The sequence below is a fragment of the Ictalurus furcatus genome, chromosome 29 (genome assembly GCF_023375685.1).
Source record: "Ictalurus furcatus strain D&B chromosome 29, Billie_1.0, whole genome shotgun sequence".
Classification (NCBI taxonomy): Eukaryota; Metazoa; Chordata; class Actinopteri; order Siluriformes; family Ictaluridae; genus Ictalurus; species Ictalurus furcatus.
In genome coordinates, this window is record NC_071283.1 from 7,075,992 (window position 1) to 7,098,098 (window position 22,107).

Here is a 22,107-nt window from a genome sequence, read left to right on the forward strand (position 1 = left end):
TGGTTGACCTCTAGCAGGAACTTGACTTTATGTTGGAGTTTTGGAGATGAGACAACCTCGTGGGTCTCAGGCTGAAACTCTGGAGATGAGACCACCTTGTGGGTCTCCTGCTTTAGCTCTGGGGATGAAACCGCCTCGTGGGTTTCAGGTTGGAGCCCTGGAGGTGAAGTCGCCTCGTTGACCTCCGGCTGGAACTCTGTATCTCAGACCACCTCATGGATGTCATGCTGGAGCTCTCTGGAGAGGAGGTTGCCACGTTGACCTCTGGCAAGAACTCTGCGGGTGAGACCACCTCGTGTGTCTCAGTTTGGAGCCCTGGGGATGAGACCGCCTCGTGCATCTCTACGTCACTATGTTGACCTCCGGCTGGAGCTCAGCAGGTGAGACCACCTCGTAGGTCTCAGGTTGGAGCTCTGGAGATGAGGGCGCCACATTGACCTCTGGATGGTGCTCAGCAAGGGAGACCACCTCGTGGATCTCAAGCTGCAGCTCTGGAGACGAGCTAGTTACATAGACCTCCGGATGGGGCTCAGCAGGTGCTCTCTTGTGGAGCCGTATGTGAGTAAACCAGCTGCTCTTGAAACATCCCCGAGAGCAGAAATATGATCCATATTACATACCAGGATCCCAAGTTTCCTGCATGTGGGACACTGTAGCTCTTTACTGCAGCTTGCAGGTCGGCTTCACCTCCACCACTGGCCTGTCGGCCAGGGGCTGAAGCTGAGCTGTGGAGGCTGCCCTGTCAATCCACTCATAATAGTTGTGGAATGGCAGGTCAGGCTTGTTCGTCACACTGACTTCTCTCAAAAGATGATCCAGGTTGTTGCTCTCCCCTGGGTGCCCAAACTCCTTCAAGAATAGTTCCGCAAACTGAGTTACATTATTGAGGGCACTGGACCCTGTACTGGCCAGATGCTCCATCCATTCACAGGCTGGGCCATAAAACTGGGACACAATGAACCCAAGCCACTGTCTCTTGTCCGGCTTGGGTTTCGCCAGGCTCAAAAAGTACATTTGGCTGTGGAACAAGAACTGCATCAGGTAGTCACTAACTGATGGTCTAAAGCCTCATTTTATAGTCTTATAATACCATATCAATGTAGATTGTAGTTTTTATAAAGAAATTCATGATACAGTAATGTGACTATGTGCATGCAAATGTCCAAGTGCCCTGTTATTTTATATCCTTTAATATGCAAGAGTTTTGTTGTAAAGGAAACATTTTATAATGCACCAAACTAACAACATAGAGTTATATTTGTAGTTTTCAGATCATTATTTGCCATTAGATATTGAATAAACAATTTAATGGACAATCCATTTTGAATTATGCCTATGGTTATGTGCACATGCTTAATCTGTTGTGGCTGTGGACTTTTGAACCTGTTGCCACTGTAAGCTCTACCTGGAAAAGTGGATAAATGAATGAATGAATGAACTAGGGTTGTAGAGTGAACATTGTTAGCACCCAAGGTAAACACAAACCCACCCTGAAGCTAGAACATCAAGCAACATAAGGTCATGGAAACACATTACTATTTGTACTAAATTATATGCTGCTTATCTGAACTGATACAATCATAAAGGAGTTTACCAAAATTTTTTAGTGCTTATAATTTTAAAAATGGTCGAAAGTTGGATCTTTACTTGTGTTGGGTTTGTAAGGATTTAGATGTGGAAGCTACATCCAATGTAAATGCTATTAAAAGACCATGTTTCCAGTCCCATATATTAAGAGATTTCTTGTGTTGGAGTGCAACTGTCTGGAGTGAAACTGCACACACAGCCAAACACACATACACATTAATATACTATTAATATAGTGTAATACATTATGCACAGAAGGTCATGATATTTGTTATGGTTGCTTTAGTGGAAATATACACACTATTTCCAGTACAAACTGTTTAGAGCACAACAGGAATTTAAAAATGTGTTATATCTTTACAGATTCATCTGTTATAAATGATGATGATATAGTGGCTGATCTTTGGTTGTGGGATTAGTAATGGTGAGTTTACAGCACGAGACATGGTAGTTATACATGGAGTAGAAGTGGCTGTTTGGGTTGTATGTCAGAATCGGGTGGAGAAGCCTGAGAGCTCCAGCTTAGGGATGACCTTCTCATTTTTGAAAACAGCCCGAGTGATACGGCTGCTGGGGCTTCCCTCCTTACTCAGCCATACCTTCCTGTGGAGAAGATCAAAATGAAAAAGAGGGTTCAAATGAAAGGCATTTAAGTTGATAAGTATGTAATGGTAGCCCAGTGGTTAATAAAGGTTTTGTGTTTAAATATCAGAACTACCAGACTGGCACTAGAAGCCACTAACAGGGTTAGTGACAACAATAGTCACTAACCCTGTTCCTGGAGATTGACCTTCCTGAAGACTTCAGCTCCAACCATAATCATACCCACCTGACCATCTAATCATTACCTTAAGAAGTTCTTGATAAATGAAAACAGGTGTGTTAGATTTTGGTTGGAGATGAAACCAGCAGGAAAGTAGATCTCAAGGAAGAGGGTTGGTGATCACTGCTCTACAACAATCCCCTAATCCTTCAACTCCTCTAAGTATGTTAAAGAATATCAGTTTCCCAAACTAATTTCCAAGTAGTGCCCAAATGATAAATGTAACTGCTGGTATATCTAAATTGAGGTTGTTGCAACATTTGTGATACACAAATACACTGAGTTACAAGCGTATTGTACACCTTTCTATTATCATGCTCCTTGAAAATCAGTTTTAATTTAGGATGTGATTTGCGCAGGCATTGTAAATTAGTTTGGCTGCATGATTCTTGACATTCTCCTTTTACCCATCTGATCCACAAGATATGTTCAACCGCAAGATAGCCACTGGTGGGCATGATTTTTGTGTTTTTTAACACATGAAAAGATTATAGATGAAATCCTTAGATGTTTGCAAGATACCAGAACCAGAAGGATTGAAAGATTGTAACAACCGCATGTGACAGAGGTCTTAGTCATATTAGAATTAACACATAAGAGGTTAGAAGAGATCATTGAACAAGTTACAGGTAATCTTTTCTCTAAGATTGCTATCTATATTTTCTCTAAGATAGCTCATTAACAGTCTTTCCTTCTATCTCAACTTGCATGTGCTGTAGATCAGTGGTTCCCAAACTTTTTACAGTGGTGTGCCCCCGGGCATTTAACATCCTTTTGCATACCCCCTCTCTCACACTTACACTACAATCACGCAATGTATTAAAAAAAACATGCACATGTAACACATTTATCAAACATGTAATTTACATTCATACAACCAATCATATATTTTGAATAACAAGACACCAATTAATGAGATGGGTGTGCTTGATATGACTTGCATAACTCTGCAATGTTTGGTTGTATCGGAGAGAGCTTAAGTCTTGAATCATTCTCTACGCACAGTCTGTGTCTATATTTGTTCTTCATGCCAGTAAGTGCTGAGAACCCACTTTCACAAAGGTACATCATGAACGGCATTAATGTCTTTACAGTGCAATTTGCCAAGGCAGGATACTCTGCATGCAAGAATATCCAGAAATCGGGCAGTGACTTTTGTACGAAGTCCATTTTCAAAGAGCCACTTGTAGAGACTTCAGTGAGGCTTTCTTGCTCAGAATTGGGCAATGTGCTGTGGGGGTGGCAGAGAATGGATGGCAGAATGCAGAAAACAAACGAGAATTCAAGGACCTTGCTTTAACAAAGTTAACAATTCTTACAGCATCGTCCAAAACTTCCTTCAGACGGTCAGGCATTCCCTTGGTGGCCAGCGCCTCTCTGTGGATGCTGCATTGGACCCAAGCCTCACAGGGCGCAACTGCTTGCATGCGTTTTACCACTCCACTATACTTCCCTGTCATGGCTTTCGCTCCATCAGTACAGATGTAAAACATTTTGCCCGAGAAAGTCCTTGTGATGTTACAAATATATCCAAGACATAAAAAATTTCCTCCCCATTTGCCCTGGCTTCCAACGTTCTGCAGAAAAGTACATCTTCCACAATTGAGCCATTGTATATGTACCGGACATATCCCAGCAGTTGCACTAAACCAGCTACACTCATCAATCTGTGAAGCGTAGAATTTGCTGGCTTCTATGCGAAGCAATAGTTGTTTTAAAACAATCAGCTATTCGACTTGAAACTGTGTTGTCTGATGATGGCATCCTCTGTATTGTTTTTTTGGCCTTTTCACCAAGCATTACACCAGCTGTATCAGCCGCAGGAAGAATTATTAAGTCCTCCACAATAATATAGTGTTTGCCTATCTTAGCCACTCTGTAACTCACCATGTAGGATGCTTCCAGACCCTTCCTATTTAGGTTTTCTGATGCAGTTATAGGCCATGGGCCTTACTACTCCTGAGTTGTCTTAAATGTCTTTCAAAAAACTCTCAAGGCTTATTTTTCAAAGTAGCATGCTTTGTTTCTAAATGTCTGCGCAGAAATACTGGTTTCATGCAGTTATGAGCACTTTTGCACATATAACATACTGTGGCTGGGGATTTTCTTCACTGCCAATGTATATAAAGTCCAAAGAAATATATTTCTCATCCTATTTACCGCTCTTTGATGGTTTTTCTGTGAACTGCTGGTGAAGAGGAGGTGGCGTTTCGACTTCGGATACAATGCTGTCTGTATCAGCGTGAACTGGGTTAGTAGCAGTGGGTACACTTACGCTCGCTACAGATGCGCTGTTAGAAGGACCTGGGCTACTGCTGTCAGAGGACTGTGGATCAGCGGCTCTGGAAGTAGAGGTGCTTGCTGTGGTTTCAGGCCAAGTTCTTTGTAGCCACTTCTCCATTTTATTGTAACAAGCTATTACTTTGTTTTATCACATAGTGCTAGCGATAAATGACATACGGTAAGATGCACACTGATGCATGACTGTTGAATGTTTTACAGTTTTGACCACAAAAGATAAGATAATTTGATTGGATGTCATGTATTTGACCTTTATAACATTGCAATTTCGCTGTTTGTACATTAGAGGGGGCACAAGTTTATTTGGCTGTGAGAGGCTGAATTAAATGAACAGTAAATCTCAGCATTTTGCTCACGTACCCCCTTTGAACCACTGCTGTAGATGAAAGGATGCTTACTGAGATACAATTAGTACTACTGGACCAGATTGGCAGTGCAACTCTTGGAACCCAAGCCAACCTAACGCCTTTCCTGGGATAAGACTGAGAACAAATGGAAAGTGATACCGGGAAGGTGTGGCAGCACGCACATCAAAATAACTTCCTTGTTTTTCTCAGTGTGCCATCTAGAGTCCAAATAAAAAAATACTTCATACACACTGATCAAGATAGCACTTGTGCAGTCTGTTCAGGGCAAAAGGGCAGGAGTTAAATCTGTCAATCTGTGCACATGCCTTTTAATTGGTTAGCGCTCTGGTGACAAACCTTTCTGCATACTGTGAATGTCAACAAACCAAAGATGTCAATAAACCATGTGTTGTGCTGGTTGTTGGTAAATAGATTTAACTGTAAAAACTTCACTACTTGGTTCCATGCGTATGGCTTGTAGTGTTGTATAATATAGCTTCTCTTAAAGTTACATATACTCTACTTGAACACGTGCTATTTTTGGCATATTTGCTGCCCAATGTGGGTCATAGGGCCTCTGGGAAAATGGCAGTGCTAAAGTAGTCCAGTTGAGAAGTGGGCTGCATCCTGAACAGTTCTGTTAGAAATCTCAAGAAAGGCAGTGAAGAAGAAGAAGAAGAAGAAGAAGCATGTATAATGACCTTGCCAATACTGAGTAGCAAGGTGTGCCTTTCAGCCATCTGCTGGTATATGACAGAAAGCTGGACTGAGTGGCTGTGGCTGTGGTAGTAGAGTGGGTTGTCCACTAATTGCAGGGCTGGCAGTTTGATCCCCAGCTCCTCCACATGTCGAAGTGTCCTTGGGCAAGACATTGAACCCCAAAGTTGCTCTCAATGGCAGGCTAGCACCTTTCATGGCAGTTCTGCTGCCATTGGTGTGTGTGAATGGGTGAATGAAAAACAGTGTAAAGTGTTAAAAGGTGCTAAATAAAGTGTTAAAAGGCACTATATAAGTGCAGACCATTTACATAATGTATTTTAACTAATAATTATCAACAGGGGCATTTTCTATTACTTTTTAATAACTGATTAAATTAACAATAATGGACCCTATAAGACAGAACAGCTCTGAATCCACTTGGGTAAAATGGTTTAAAATGGTTGGGTTAAAGTGTTTAGATTTACTACCCTGAGACATGGGTTAATTACGGACTGAATAAATATACAAATGCATAATGATTGAAGGCTAACATGACATGCCAACGTCAGCATCAGAAAATACTGTGGAATTGGGAAATCAAGGATCACTGATCACTGTTACGTACTTAGGTAGTTTAAGGATCCTGTATAAGGATCTAAGGATAGGATATAAGGATAGGAAAGAATTTGCAAGGCATAAAACAAACCCTTTAGCATACCACTGAATACAGAACATAATCAAATTAATGGCATAAAAAAGAAACAATTGTGTTGTTATTTAACAAAAATGGGTATAATAGTTGATGTAAAGCTTTCACGAGAGGAATGAAACACTTTGGGAGGTGCTTCTATATAAAAGTATTCAAATTTGGGGTGGTAACCATACAGTACCACCGCTCTGTTGATAACAGTATGCCCCGTCCAGTTATATTCCTTATATAACTATCTAGAAAGGGTAGCAGCCAGAATATGCTCTCTACTAAGCAATAGGAATTGTCTTTGAACAGACATGTTAAATTTATTCTAATTTGTAACATTCAAAAATTAGTTTTACCTTATTTTTTCAACTTTCCAAATCTTTTCAAATTTTCAACTTGTATAGTGTTATTATTATTATAGTGCTTTCCTGCATATGGGATTATGGATATATAATAATTCCTTTTCATAATTTAGAGTAGTAGTCCTTATGTATCTAATAGAAGTTGATGACCTTTAAACAGGTTATAGTCTTGTTACATTCTTCCATCTGCTGGTAGAATAGTGTATATACACATGCAAGTGTATAGGACTGAGCAAAAGACTGTAAAGATATGTAAGTAAATTTCATAATCAAATATGCCTAAAAAAAGAGAAATTCTAAAGACAATTAAATTTATTGCAAGTTTTATGCAAGTTTTAAGTTTTATACAGAAATTGGCTGAAAAGGTTTTATGAGCATCCTAATTGGTATAAATCTATAAATCCTTTTGCTATAAATCCTTTTCTTTTTCTTTCTTTCTTTTTTTTTTGGACTAGAGAAAAACGTTTTCCCCTCAAAAATCTGCCACTATGTTTGAAGGTTTCATCATCCAGGTGATTTTCACCATCCTGAGTGTTTAGATGGGGTGAAGTATAGATCGATCTTATTTAAATATATTCCCCTGTTTGCTAAGAGAACAACAGTATTGACTAATGATTTCTATCTTTTTGGTGTTAGTCTGTGTTTCTTCAATGCTTGCTTCCTCTTTTTCCTGTTCTTAGTTGTAGTTCTTAGTCTAATGTATAACTGTTTAGACTGCTATCAACTGCTATGTTGACAGTATCTATGTATTTTCCTATTTTTCTGTGATCATTGCCTATCTCCCCCCTTCCAAGATGAATGTATAGCCACCTTAGTGTATATAGAAAGGTGAATATAGGTGAATTTAATTTACTTGTAAACTACCATCAAACAATTTTCTGGGGCCATTATTGTATTATGGTATTATTTTAGCAGTACTTTTAGGCTCAAGTTAGCGTACTCACCCTAACCAAGTCCATTTGTTCTTTTGTTTTATTTATGTTTTTTATGTTGTTATTTCTAAAAAAAAAAAAAAGAAAAAAAAAGAAAAGAAAAAAGAAAACTCAACTTCTAATAAACAAAATCAACTGTAGATGAAATATGATTCCTGACTAAAATATTAGTAATTCTGAATTATTTTCATGAACAGATGTTATAATCTTAAACTGAGTGAAATAAGTTACTTAAGACTCAATAAAAATGTTATGTAGCCTACTATGTACAATATATAGCACTCACATTTCATTGACCAGATGACGTGGTCCCTGAACCTGTCCCACCACTGTCCCCTTGTTTGTGTTCTTCACCCAGCCAACCAAACCAAGACTGAGTCCCTTCCTCTCCGAGTACTGAAAGACACAGAAAGAAATTCAAACTTTTAGAGAGACAGGCAGAGATTCTAACTTTCTATTATTCTCCTGAATGCTTTGTTATTGCTAGCTCAGTCAGTAGAGCATAATATTCTTAATCTCAGGATTGTGGGTTTGAGTCCCATTCTGTGCACCAAACCCAGCCACTGGGGTCGCACAAGCTTGTGCATTCTCAGTGCTGGTCCTAAGCCTGGATAAAATGGAGGGTTGCATCAGGAAGGGCATGTGGCATAAAACCAAATCAAATATGTCGATCATAAACCAGATCTCCATAATGGAGATGGTTGATCTGCTGTGGTGACCCCTAATGGGAGCAGCCAGAAGAAGAAGAAAGCAAGGTCTGTCCAAATGGCAACATGTGAGTAAGAAACACTATTAAAAAACACTCCAGTGTTGTTGTTGTTTTCATTCTGCTTTCATTCCACTCAAACCAGTCTGGCCATTCCCCTCTGACCTCTCTCAATAACAAGGATTTTCCACCCACATTCTTTGTAAACTCGAGAGACTCATGAAAACACCAGGAGATTTTCTGAAATACTCAAAACAGCCCATCTGGAACCAACCGCTATGCCAATGCCAAAATCACTGAGATTACATTTACCCCCATTCTGATGTTTGATATGAACATTAAATGACCTGTACCTGTGTGACTGCATTGTTGTATGATTGGCAGGCGTACAGGTGTAGTCAACTCCTTGAACTCTTTGTCTTGTTCCTCATCTTTGTCATGTTCAATTTTTGCAGTGTGGCAAGGAGCATTATAAGAGAAAACCATTGCCATGAAGGGGTATACTTGGTTTGCAACAATGTTTAGGTAGGTGGTATATGTCAAATTAACATCAATATGAAAACCAGCAGAACATTTCCCAGAGCATCACACTGCCTCTGTGGGCTTGCCTTCTTCCTGGTGCAATCTCTTCCCCAGGTAAGTGACACACACACACACACGTCCATGTGTTGTAAAAGAAAACATGGTTTATCAGACCAGGTCACCTTCTGACTAGTGTACAGTTACACCGCTTTATACGCAGCCAGCTGTGATGCACTGTGTTTTGACTCCTTTCTATCATAGCCAGTATTAACTTTTTCAGCAATTTGTGCTACAGTATCTTTTCTGTGGGATCAGACCAGATGGGCTAGTCTTCGCTTCCCACATTCATCAATGAGCCTTGGGCGCTCATGACCCTATTGCTGGTTCACCACTTGTCCTTCAATTCAATTAAATTCAATTTTATTTGTATAGTGCTTTTTACAATGGACATTGTCTCAAAGCAGATTTACAGAAACATATAAACACGGTATACAGATTTTAAATGTGTGAATTTATCCCAATTGAGCAAGCCGGTGGTGATGGTGGCAAGGAAAAACTCCCTAAGATGTTAAGAGGAAGAAACCTTGAGAAGAACCAGACTCAGAAGGGAACCCATCCTCATCTGGGTAACAAAGGATAGTGTGAAAGTAAAGGAAAGTTCATAATGTTTTTATATGAAATCTGTTTGTTGAACTAGTCCAATGTTCAAAGGAGACCCGAGTGCAAAACTGCATGTAGTGATTGCCGTCCCAGGGCCAAAGTAGCAACCGTAGTCCCAGCAACCACAGTGAGAATGTCCATCTGGAATTGGAGTTGATGAGAGCTCCATCCAGAGGTAGGGCATCCGAACAGATCAGGCTGGTCTGGAGAGCATCACTAGCATCTCCATAAAATCATGTGTGGCTCGACAGAAGGAGAGAGGGAGAGAGAGGTAAAGAGATATAGAGATTGTTATGTAAGACTATGCTTTGTGTAAAAGAAAGTCTACTCATGGTAAGCTTGAGTAAACAAATATGTTTTAAGCCTAGACTTAAACACTGAGACTCTATCTGTGTCCTGAACACTAATTGGAAGGCTGTTCCATAACAGCCTTCCAATGTGGGGCTTTGAAAGAGAAAGCTCTTCCCCCTGCTGTAGCCTTCGCTATTCGAGGTACCGAAAAATAGCCTGCACCTTTTGACCTATGTAGGCGTGGCAGAACATGGAAGACTAAAAGTTTGGTCAGATACTGTGTCGCGAGACCATTTTGTGCTTTGTAGGTCAATAATAGGATTTTATAATTAACGTGTGATTTCACTGGGAGCCAATGCAGTGTGGATAAGATCGGGTTGATATGGTCGTATCCTTCTTTGGACCACTTTCGGTAGGTACTAACCACCGCATACCAGGAACACCCCATAAGACCTGCCATTTTGGAGTTGCTCAGATCCTTTTGCTTGCATATTTTTCCTGATTCAAGCACATCAACTTGGAAAACTGACTGGTCACTTGCTGCCTGGGGAAGTGGTAACTCAGTGGTTGAGACATTGGACTTCTGATCAGCAGGTCTTGAGTTCAAATCCCAGCACTGCCAAGCTGCTACTTCTAGGCCCTTGAGTAAGGCCCATAACCCTCAACTGTTCAAAATGCTGTCTGCCAAATGCCATACTGTAAATGTAATATATCCCCCTGACAGGTGCCATTGTTATAAGATAATCAGTGTCATTTATATCACCTGCCAATGGTTTTAATGTTATGTCTGATCGTTGTATATGCAGATGCTGTGTGTGGCTAATTTTTTACAATTTTATTTTGGTCAAATTGACTTAGGTTTTATTTGATCACAACACAATTCCGGTTGCATTTTCTGGGTTGCTTTTAGAACAGGCTTCTTTCATACAACCCTTCCAAACTACTGATTGTTATGGGGTGACATTTAATGCATGCTTGTGATACTTGACTAATACTAGAAGCAATTAAACTGTACAATACAAATATGTGATCAACATCCACCTTTCTGCCCACCTTTCTGCCCATGCTTAGTTCTCAGGTGACATGGGTTGGCAACCTTGCTACAGACCCTGTTTTAAACAGCAATGAGCAATAGAATACTTACACATGCAGTATGTCTACATAGAGTGGCACAAAAAAAAAAGGTTTACTTACCATACGAAAGCAGACACCTGTGCCAAAAGTGAAACACAAGAAGTATGTTAAATGCAGTGAGAGAAACTGTAAACTTGAAAGCAGCACACAGTGTGAACATACATTTCAATATAATAATCTTACATAATAATAAGCTTACATAATAAGTTTATTGTGAGCTTATCATGACTATAATAATGTGCCACCTGCCATGAATCATAATTGTCATGCCAACCAGCCTGGATATAAAAATGCCAGAGTAAAGTTTAAACAAACTTTAAAAAGACAACAAAATTCCATTACCTCTCTGTTCTAAGTTATATAACTTTAGTCAAGCCACATAACAGTGTCCTATGATCCATTTGTATCTACGCAAAGATCCTAAATGTTCTTATGTAAAATAAGTGCAAGATTAAAATCAGCTTCTGTAAGTTGTATAAATTAAGAAGGCTTGCCAGTTAAACAGCTGTTATTAGCAAAAAAAGTTAGTCAGTACCCTGAACATAGCCAAATATCTCAAAATCCACAGAGCAGAGATCGCTGCCACTTGAACCAGCTTCACCAGACATTACCAAGCTGCACTTGTGAAGACTCTGGATCAAGTTACTTGGACTGGACCACCAAAAATATTTAAAGAGCAAGTCCCACTGTTAAAACAGCCATCAGATATTGTGGGTGCATATATAAAGTTATTTTATACAAACAAGTAATGGTTATTAAGAAGGCTGTTTCTTTGGTCAGTGCATATACTGTACATACGTTGTCACAAAGGAACAATAAATGAGAACATCATAACTTGTGCCTTTGTGTTTTCTCATTTATGAAAACCTAATGCACAGTGTCATAAAAATGCTATTGTTGCTGATTTCATACATGAAAATAAAGATTAAAATGCTATATATTTCCACCCTGGAGGTGGATTGAGGAAAGGTAGACGGTAAATGCTAATCATCTTACCTTTTTTTTTCTCTCTTTATTTGTTTGTTTGTTTTTTTCTGGTTGTTTGTTTGTTGTTGTTTTTTGTTTCCCCCTTTCTTTTGGTTTTGGCTGTGATGATAAAAATTCTATGATAAAAAAATGCTATATATTTAATTTCATCAAGTTTATGTAAATTTTTATGCTTGAGTGTAAATAGAGTTGCGTGCCAATGTCATGTAAATACTGGAGTACTGGAGACTACAATTCCCATCAGACACTGCACCTAGTCACATGTCTTGTTTCACCTGATACATGTTTTTGTCTCATTAGCACTTGTGTATATATAGTCACATTCAGCACTATACTGGTTGTCTTGCACTGTTTGGTCTGCCTATCTGTATCATGTTATGCTCGCTCTTGTTTCATCTGTCTTTATCTTTGTACCTTGCCATATGTTATAGAAGTCTTATTAAATGTTCCACTTCAGAACTGCATTTGCATCTGTTCTCTACCTACCCAACCTGACAGAACTCAAGACCCTATAAAATGGATGCAGCAGGATTCTTCAGGGTCCAGGAGGCCCTGTTGCAGGAGAACCAGCTGAAATGGGAGAAAGAGGGGAGAGGATCTCTGATTAAAGCCACTTGGTAATGGCTCAACGTGATGTACTCCCTCAGTATGTATATCAAAAAGGGGCCTTCCACCAGGCTGAAACCATCTCCCACCCTCCCTTACTCCCTCCCTCTCCCTCCCTCCCCCCCTCCCTCTCCCTCCCTCCCCCCCCCCCTCCCTCTCCCTCCCTCCCCCCCCCTCCCTCCAAACCCCCCCCCCCCTACTGTGGTTTCCTCTCGGTCTGCCGGTTTAACGGACAACACCGCTCAGCCTTCCTGCTTGACTGAGGACGCCACTCAGCCTCCCTGCTTGACTAGGGACGCTGCTCAGCCTCCCTGCTTGACTTAAGATTAATCAGGACACTGTTGGGTTTCTGTGTGTAGAGTATCATGACTCCGTGTTTAGCTGCTGCCGTGTAGGGCAATGGGCAAAAAGTACTGTGAGCCTCCTGCTGGGCAAACAATTCACACCTCACCACAATAACACTGGTCCAGAGATAAAATGGACAGCACAACTAAAGCTTTTTGATAGTAAAACACCATATACAACTGCTACCATAAAATTATAATATTTAAATCGAATAGGTTATGTAAAAAAAAGAAATACTTATGATAAACTGCAAATTGATAAAGCCCAGAGTGTCTACTTTCATATGAGACATTAACCACTACTGGGGAGCAGGGGCATAACCTGGCCTAGGCATTCAGAGCTGTAGCCACAAAGATTTTTTCTTTAGGAATGAATATTCCTCCACTTGGAGTGGTTTGTTACTAAGGCTGCATTTATACTGCAGGTCTTGATGCTCAATTCTGATTTGTTGACTATATCCGATTTTGATGACCCGCTTACATGGCAGACACAGATCCGATTCATATCAGATTTATTTCCACGTATGTATGAGGCCTGAAGTGGATCTGAGAATATCTGAATCTATGCGCCTTTTTCCTGCTTACACATTCATGGGTCAGATCTGATCTGTGCCACATGGGAGGAAAAAAATCGGAATTGGGTCACTTGATCCATGTAATGTAAATGCAGTGTTACAACCCGCTATCTTGGGACGGGAAGTTTTTGTGTGCTGTGACATTTTGTATGCAGGTCCGAACTCCCTCCAAGACTTTCCAGCCTGCCCTAGCCTGCCTTGCTCCTGCCTCCAGGATGACCTCACTGATTGGCGGCCATACTTAAATAGGAAGACTGAGTGAGATTGTGTGGGATGTTGGAGGTGTTTGTGTGATTTGTTGCTAGGAGAGTGCTTGATTTGTGTTGCTTAACCTTGTGGTTAACTCTGTATTTTGACTCCTGTTCTGGTTTTGACTTTTGCCTGGTTTTTGACTTCGAGTTTGATTATCCTTATATTGTTATTAAGTATTCTCTTCACTTGTGTATATATATATGTTCACTTGGTTCACTGGCAGTAGGGGCGTGGCTGCCATTTCTTTTGGTAGAGGGTTCCTTTTGTCTCTGTTTCTTTGCTTAGGTAGTTAGGGAAGAATCCTTGTATTTTTCTTTCTTTTCCTTTTAGGTAAGCTAGCTACCTAAACAATAGAATTCTTTTGTTTATTATTTTGGCCTTGGCCCATCCTGAAGATATGCCTGTTCTGGTTAATTTGTACAATTATATGTATATATTGTCTGTTACAATATACAACAACCTTTCTGAACAACCTTCTTGTGGTGTTATTCCTGGCTCCCTCATTTAATATTTAAAGATCAATCAACTTGAATCCCGAGCTGGTTATTCTGTGCGGCCCAACCTAGACTGGGTGGTAACAGATCTGGGGGCTCATCTGGGACTGATTCTTTATTTATTTGTATTTTGTGTGGTGAGTCAGGTTGTGTTGGTGTATTGTGCCCTTTGTAGTATGGCTTTTGACTTGATTACGTTTACATTGTGTCCTTTGTTAGAGGACTTTGATAGGTGTAGGAAAGATGATCTGCTCCTTATTGGAGACTTTTTTCATGTGGCACTTCCCCGTACGGCTAGGAAAAAGGTAGTTAAAGCAGTGTTGTATGAGGCACTCGTGGCTCAACAAATCCTCCCTGAGCGCGAAGCACTTCCAGGCGTCGCCGCGCAGCCTACGCAGCTTACGCAGCCTACCCAACCTTTTCCGGTTACTGGCAGGGCGGAGGCCGTAACTGAGCCGGAGGATAAGGTTGTGGTAGGTCGTGAGCAGCCTGAGGCCAGCGCAGTGGACCCCGGTTGGCAACTAGCGCTAAAAAAGCTCGAGTTGGAGATTAAACGGCAAGAGTACCAGACGCAGATACTGCGAGTTCGGGAGCGGGAGCTGGATGCTGAAGGGAGAAGGTTCGACCTGGCAGCTCAACAGCGGAAGCCGGTGCCGCTGCCACGGAAGCTTAACTCCCCGAGAGTAACCTCTCCGTATCCTGTTGATGCAGGGCACTCCAGCCCGCAGCCAACTCCAGTGCCATCCTCATCGGTGAGTCCACCTAACTTTGATGTTAGCCGACACATTGGGTTAGTGCCTGTATTTAGAAAGGATGAAGTAGATGCTTATTTTGCTGTGTTCGAGAGAATAGCCACGACATTAAGTTGGCCAAAAAGTTTGTGGACATTGTTATTGCAGTGTAAGCTATCTGGTAAAGCACAAGAAGCATGTTCTGCCCTAACCCTGGAAAAGAGTTTAGATTATGATACTGTTAAGGCTATGGTTCTCAGAGCATATGAGCATGTGCCAGAAGCTTACCGGCAAAATTTTAGGAACACTGTTAAATCCGTGCACCGTGCACATATGTGGAATTCGCCCTAGAGAAAGCTGTGTTGCGTGATAAATGGTGTTCAGCTAGTGGCGTGAGGAATTTCGATCAGTTTCGGGAACTGATATTGTTGGAGGAATTTAAGTCATGTTTGCCAGAATCACTGGTGGTACATTTAAATGAGCAGAGAATTGATACACTGTTGAAAGCTGCTGTTTTTGCAGATGAGTTTCTTGACCCATAAAGTTGTGTTCAGTTCTCCGTCTCCGTCAGCATGTTTGTCGAAGCCTGCGAGTAAAACCCGTACCTTTTCTAAACCCTCAGCTGGGTCTTATGAATGTTTTTATTGTCATGAGCCAGGTCACATCATTGCAAATTGGCCAGTACTAAAGCGAAAGCAAGCGAGGCAACACACGGAGGTTAAAAAGGTTAATGCAGCTGCGGCTTAACAGAACATTTCTGAAGGTCTTTGTCAAATTGAGCCAGAATTTGTTAGATAAGGTGTTACCCTTCTCTGAAGCTTCGTATGCAGGCAGTGATGTGTTATTTCAAGGTATTGAACTGTCTGTAATTCGTGTGCCTCTCCACACAGTATATTTGGAAACCGAGGGTTTCTCAGGTCTGGTGAAGGTGGCTGTTTGTCCAGCTTTGCCCATCAGTGGTGTTTCGTTCATTCTAGGAAATTATATAGCTGAAGTCTCAGAACCTGTGAGTGCTGATTTTCAGCCTGATGACCAGCACTCTTCTGTGTTTCCTGTTTGTGTGTTAACGCGGGCCCAACAAAAAAATTGTGGGATGTAGTTGATTTATCGGCATCCTTTCTATCTCAAGAAGAGCCCCTTAAGGAACTTGACAGTGCCTCTGAAGTACCACATGAGGTAGAGGTCCATCCTGTTCCTGAGATAGATCTACCAGTGTCTCGTGACCAGTTAGGGGCTGCTCAGAAATTAGACATGTCGTTAGCACAGTGTTTCGAATCTGTAAATGGTCAGTCAGAATCTGAAACTTGTCAGTCATTATATTTTATTGAAGATGGGGTGTTAATGAGGAAATGGTCTCCTCCTAGTTCCAGTGATGATTGGTTATAAACATTTCAGGTGGTAGTTCCTACCCCAATGAGAAGTCATGTTCTGACTTTAGCTCATGATCATCCTTGTTCTTGACATGCCGGGGTCCGTAAGACTTACCAGCGTGCCTTACGTTATTTTTTTATTGGCCCGGTATGAAAAGTGCTGTCATAAGATACTGCAGGACTTGTCATACTTGCCAGTTAGTGGGTAAACCTAATCAGGTTGTTCCTCCTGCTCCCTTAAAACCCATAGTAGTCAGCACAGACCCTTTTGAACGTATTATTGTTAATTGTGTTGGACCATTGCCAAAAACTCGCTCCGGTAACTGTTACTTGTTGACTATTATGTGCGCTGCCACCCGGTTCCCTGAAGCCATTCCCCTATGCACACTTAAATCGAAAGTAGTGGTCAAAGCCCTCATTAAATTTTTTAAACATTTGGGCTCCCCAAGTGCATACAGACTGATTGTGGGACCAACTTCACGTCACGACTATTTTCACAAGTAATGCGTGAGTTGTGAATTTCCCACCAAGTTTCCAGTGCCTATCATCCTGAGTCGCAAGGTGCCTTGGAGCGCTTTCACCAAACTTTTAAAACTATGCTGCGGACATTCTGTGTGGAAACGGAGAAGGATTGGGATGAGGGGGTGCCCCTTTTATTATTTGCTGTATGTGATGCTGTGCAAGAATCTCTTGGTTTTAGCCCATTGGATCTGGTGTTTGGTCATACTGTGAGAGGCCCCTTAAAGGCCCTACAAGAACAATGGTTGGCAAAGTCTTCTCCCCCTTTCCTGAAAGACTATTTTGAAAGAGGTTCACGTTCTTCGTGAGCGGTTGGGGTTAGCGAGAGAAATGGCAGGTCTTGCATTGCGTTCCGCCCAAGAGTCTATGAAGGAGAGGTATGACCGTAAGGTGGTCTCTCGATCCTTTTGTGTTGGTGACCTAGTATTAGCATTATTGCCTGTGCCAGGATCCTCTCTCTCTACCCGGTTTGCAGGACCGTATGAGGTTAAACAAAAATTGAGTCCCACTAACTACATTCTCAGTAAGCCTGGTCATAGACATAAAACCCGCATGTGTCACATCGATCTGTTGAAAAGGTATCATGCTCGTCCTTCACTGTCTGAGTCCAAACCTGTTCCTGCTGTGATGGTAGTTGTTACACTTCCTGTAGAAGGTCAAAGTTCTCCTTCTGAATATTCTCCAGTGGTTGATGATCTATATCTCGGAAGAAACTGTGTGTCTTGTCTCCACTTAGCCAATTCTGAAGCCATAATGCAGTTGCCAGAGAAGTTGGAAGGGTTGTCTCTCATCATTTCAGCAAGACATTAAAAAATTAATAAGTAGGTTTCCTAATCTATTTTCAGATGTTCCCTCACGTACCACCATTATTGAACATGACATTGACATAGGTGATCACGTGCCAGTTAGACAACACCCATATAGGGTAAATTCTACAAAACGGGCAATTATGAAACAGGAAACTGAGTACTTATTGAAAAATGGGTTAGCTGTTCTGAGTGTGAGTCCATGGTGCTCCCCATGTCTTTTGGTGCCGAAATCTGAAAGTTATTTTCGTTTTTGTACCGATTACAGGAAGGTTAATGCTGTGACAAAACCTGATTTGTTTCCTCTTCCCAGAATGGAGGATTGTGTTGATTCTGTTGGTGCTGCTAAGTTCACTAGTAACCTGGACCTTCTTAAGGGTTATTGGCAAGTTCCCCTTACCCCACGAGCAGCTGAGATCTCTCCTTTCGCTATACCTGACAACTTCCTCCAGTATACAGTCATGGCTTTTGGTCTTTGTAATGCTCCAGTGACCTTCCAGCGGCTTATGAATCAGGTATTAGGGGATGTTCCAAACTGCGCTGCATATCTTGACGATGTGGTAGTCTACTCAGATACCTGGAAGCAACACCTTGAGCTACTAGAGCTGGTTTTTACATGTCTCTCAGATGCCTCTCTCGTTTTAAACTTGGATAAATGTGAATTTGGAAAAGGAGTTGTCTCCTATTTGGGTAAACGGGTAGGACAAGGGGTGGTTACACCATTAACTGCCAAAATTGAGGCGAATATGCATGTTCCATGCTCCTACAACAAGGCGTGACTTGCATCGCTTTTTAGGGATGGCCGGCTACAACCGGTGTTTTTGTAGGAATTTCTCTGATGTGATTCTACCTTTAACTAACCTATTGTGTAAAAACGTGGTGTTCAAATGGTCCGCAGAGTGTCAGACTGCCTGTGAGTCTGTTAAACTCTTCCTGACTAGCTCTCCAGTTTTGTCTGCTCCGGACCTGAGCAGACCATTTAAGTTAAAAGTTGATGCCAGTAGCACGGGTGCAGGAGCAGTGCTTCTACAAGATGATGATCAGGGAATAGAACACCCAGTTTGTTATTTCTCAAAGAAGTTATTAAAACATCAGCTTAACTATAGTACCATTGAAAAGGAAGTTCTTGCCTTGCTATTAGCCATCCACCATTTTGAGGTTTATCTTGGTGATGGTGCTAAACCCGTACACGTCTTTACTGACCATAACCCCCTAGTCTTTTTACACAATATGCGTAATTCCAATCAAAGGCTCATGCGATGGTCTCTTATTGTGCAAGGGTTTAATTTAGCAATTGCCCATAAGAAGGGTTCCCAAAATGTGATCGCTGATACTCTGTCCCGAGCTTGATGTTATTGAGGGGTTGTTTTTGTTGTTGTGAACCCTTTTAGGTTCACACTTAGGTGACAACCTGGACTGGGCCGTAACAGCAGCCTAAGTAACTAAATATCCATAAAAGGAGACGGCATTGTTGTAATTATATATCTTCAGTTACCGGAGGCGAGACCAATCAGACAGGGTTTACAGGAAAATACGTGGAAACACTCGTGTCTTATTGGCTGACAGCTCTCAATTCTGCCAAATGCTAGCTCACAGTCACTGTGAGGAAAAATGGATATTTGCCGTTTTTTTAAATAATTTTTTAACCAGTAAAGGGGTTGAAACTGAAACAGTGTCACGTAATTTATGTAATGGAGGTTAGGACAGATGCAAATGCACATAATAGTTTATTGTGAGAGAAAGAGACAGGCAGACAAATCCAAAACATGAGATAATAGCGAGGTCAAGAAACAGGCAAAGGGCCACGTGATTGGCAAACAGGCATAAACTGGGCAAGGCTAGAATCGAGAACTAGAAACAAGAACAAAGGACATGAGTGTGGCTTTGGAGGTCGCCTTGTCGACCCTGGACGGGAACATGGCTTGGGAGGCCATCTCTTCGACCTTGGACAGGAACTTGGCTTGAGAGGATGTCTCTTCGACCTCGGACAGGAACTTGGCTTGAGAGGTCGTCTCTTCAACCTCGGACAGGAACTTGGCTTGAGAGGCCCTCTTTTCGACCTCGGACAGGAACTTGGCGTGAGAGGTTGTCTCTTCAACCTCGGACATGAATTGGGTTTGGGAGGTCGCCTCTTCAACCTCAGACAGGAACTTGGCTTGGGAGATCACCTGGTTGAACTCTAGCAGGAACTTGACTTTATGCTGGAGCTCTGGAGATGAAATCGCCTCGTGGGTCTGAGGTTGGAGCCCTGGAGGTGTGGTCACATCGTTGACCTCTGGCTGGAGCTCTGTATCTGAGACCACCTTGTGGATCTCAAGCTGTAGCTCTGGAGATTAGGTCACCACGTTGACCTCCGGCTGGAGCTCCGCAGGTGAGACCCCCTCATGGGTCTCAGGTTGGAACTCTGGAGATGAGACCACCTCGTGTGTCTCATGCTGGAGCTCTGAGGATGAGACCACCTGCTGTGTCTCATGCTGGAGCTCTACAGGTGAGACCACCTCATGGATCTCAAGCTGTAGCTCTGTAGATTATGTCACCATGTTGACCTCTGGCTGGAGCTCAGCAGGTAAGACCACCTAGTGGGTCTCAGGTTGGAGCTCTGGAGATGAGGTCACATCTTGTGGAGCCATTTGCGAGTACGCCAGCTGCTCTTGAAACATCCCAGAGAGCAGAAATATGATCCATGGATCCCAAGTTTCCTACATGTGGGACACTGAAGCTGGGCCTCTTTACCGCAGCCCTCGGTCTTGCAGGTCGGCATCACCTCCACCACTGCCCTGTTGGCCGGGGGCTGAAGCTGAGCTGTGGAGGCTGCCCTATCAATCCACTCATAGTAGGTGTGGAATGGCAGGTCATGCTTGTTCGTCTCACTGACTCCCCTCAAAAGTTGATCCAGGTTGCTGCTCTGCCCTGGATGCCCAAACTCCTTCAAGAATAGTTCTGCAAACTTAGTTACATTATTGAGGGCACTGGAACCTGTACTGGTCAGATGCTCAGCCCATTCACGGGCCAGGCCATAAAACCAGGACACAATGAACCCAAGCCACTGTCTCTTGTCCAGCTTTGGGTTCACCAGGCTCAAAAAGTACATTTGCCTGTGGAACTGTCTCGGGTAGTCACACAATCCCAAATTCGTCTGCGGGAGGTGTATGGCAGTCCAAGGGGGAATCTGAACTGACATGAAGGCTGGCCTCGCTCTCCTGCTGCATCCATGTTGGAGGCCTAGTATTATGTCACAAAATGGAGGTTAGGATACATGCAAGTGCAGTTAAAGATGTTTATTAGAGGGAGGCAAACAGACAAATCCAAAACGGTAATCCAAAGTATGGTCCAACAACATGCAGTCCATGGTGGCCATGTTTGTAGGCAGCAGTGCAGGATGGGAAATGTCACTGGTTTGCTGTGATATGACTGTGATATGCAATGCCTTTGTGAGCATTAAACTAAGAAGCTTTCACTGAACTCTGTGTCGGTGTGACTTCTTCCCGTGCTCAGACGAGAGGATAGGCAGCCATTGCAGGGTCCAAATTCTGGTTCTGTGACTGGTATCAGACAACAACTTAACACAAGCTCATCAGTCAAGCACAGTGGAAGTAGTGTCATGGCTTGGGCAATGTGAAACTTGAGGATGAGCATCTTGGCCCTACTTCAGCAAAATGTTTCAAATTAGCTTCTCCTTTTACCTCCCTAGAAAGCACAAACCTCATCTAATTTACTAATTTTTACATGAGTATATTTAAGAATATACATTTACAATGAAATGTAAATTAGTTTTGAGTGCCTGAAATTGCTGCACTGACACACTGTCCTGAAGAGGGCAGTCGTTGACAGATGACTATTTCCTCATTGCCACAGCTCTACTGTTACATCCAAATGTGTACACTGTGTGCATAAATGTGTAAAGGTTTTTGTAAATATTTACTTGTGCTTTCTTTGTGTTAAGGTAGGTATTACTATAAAAACCAGAGTAAACATGCCGCAGTAATCTCAAATCCCTGCAACCAGAAGTCTGCATACTGTTATAGTTTATATGCTTGTATGTTGCATTTGTGTGCAACTGCTTTTTCAGCCTGTAGTAACTTACTGTGCGTTTTGATGGTTTTAACGCTACAGACAATTTGTTTAAGTACAATTACATGGCAGGAGTTTTGAATAGTTTAATTCAAATAGGATAATTCTTACAAATTCAGTTTGAAAGGCCAGACTGATCCCATGTTTAGGACTCTATATTTAAGCTATATAAAAGTTGTGTTGATAATTTTATCACATTGAAAAAAACATTCCCTCTTCTTATAGCTCATTCCCTGCTATCAAGTGACTACTTTTTTTAGTAGGTCATTACAGAACCTTATTAATAACCAA

The 22,107-nt window shown here is 41.9% G+C and overlaps 1 protein-coding gene across 1 annotated transcript; it reads right to left on the reverse strand.

The window, feature by feature from the left end:
- Nucleotides 1-1,928: 1,928 nt before the first annotated feature.
- LOC128604492 (acylphosphatase-2-like) lies at nt 1,929-11,760 on the reverse strand. Its single transcript, XM_053619660.1, has 4 exons — nt 11,597-11,760; nt 11,122-11,138; nt 8,035-8,144; nt 1,929-2,190 (listed from the first exon to the last, which is right to left on the reverse strand). The coding sequence occupies exons 1-4, from the start codon at nt 11,667-11,669 to the stop codon at nt 2,076-2,078; spliced, it is 315 nt and encodes a 104-aa protein (XP_053475635.1). The 5' UTR covers nt 11,670-11,760; the 3' UTR covers nt 1,929-2,075.
- Nucleotides 11,761-22,107: the final 10,347 nt, after the last annotated feature.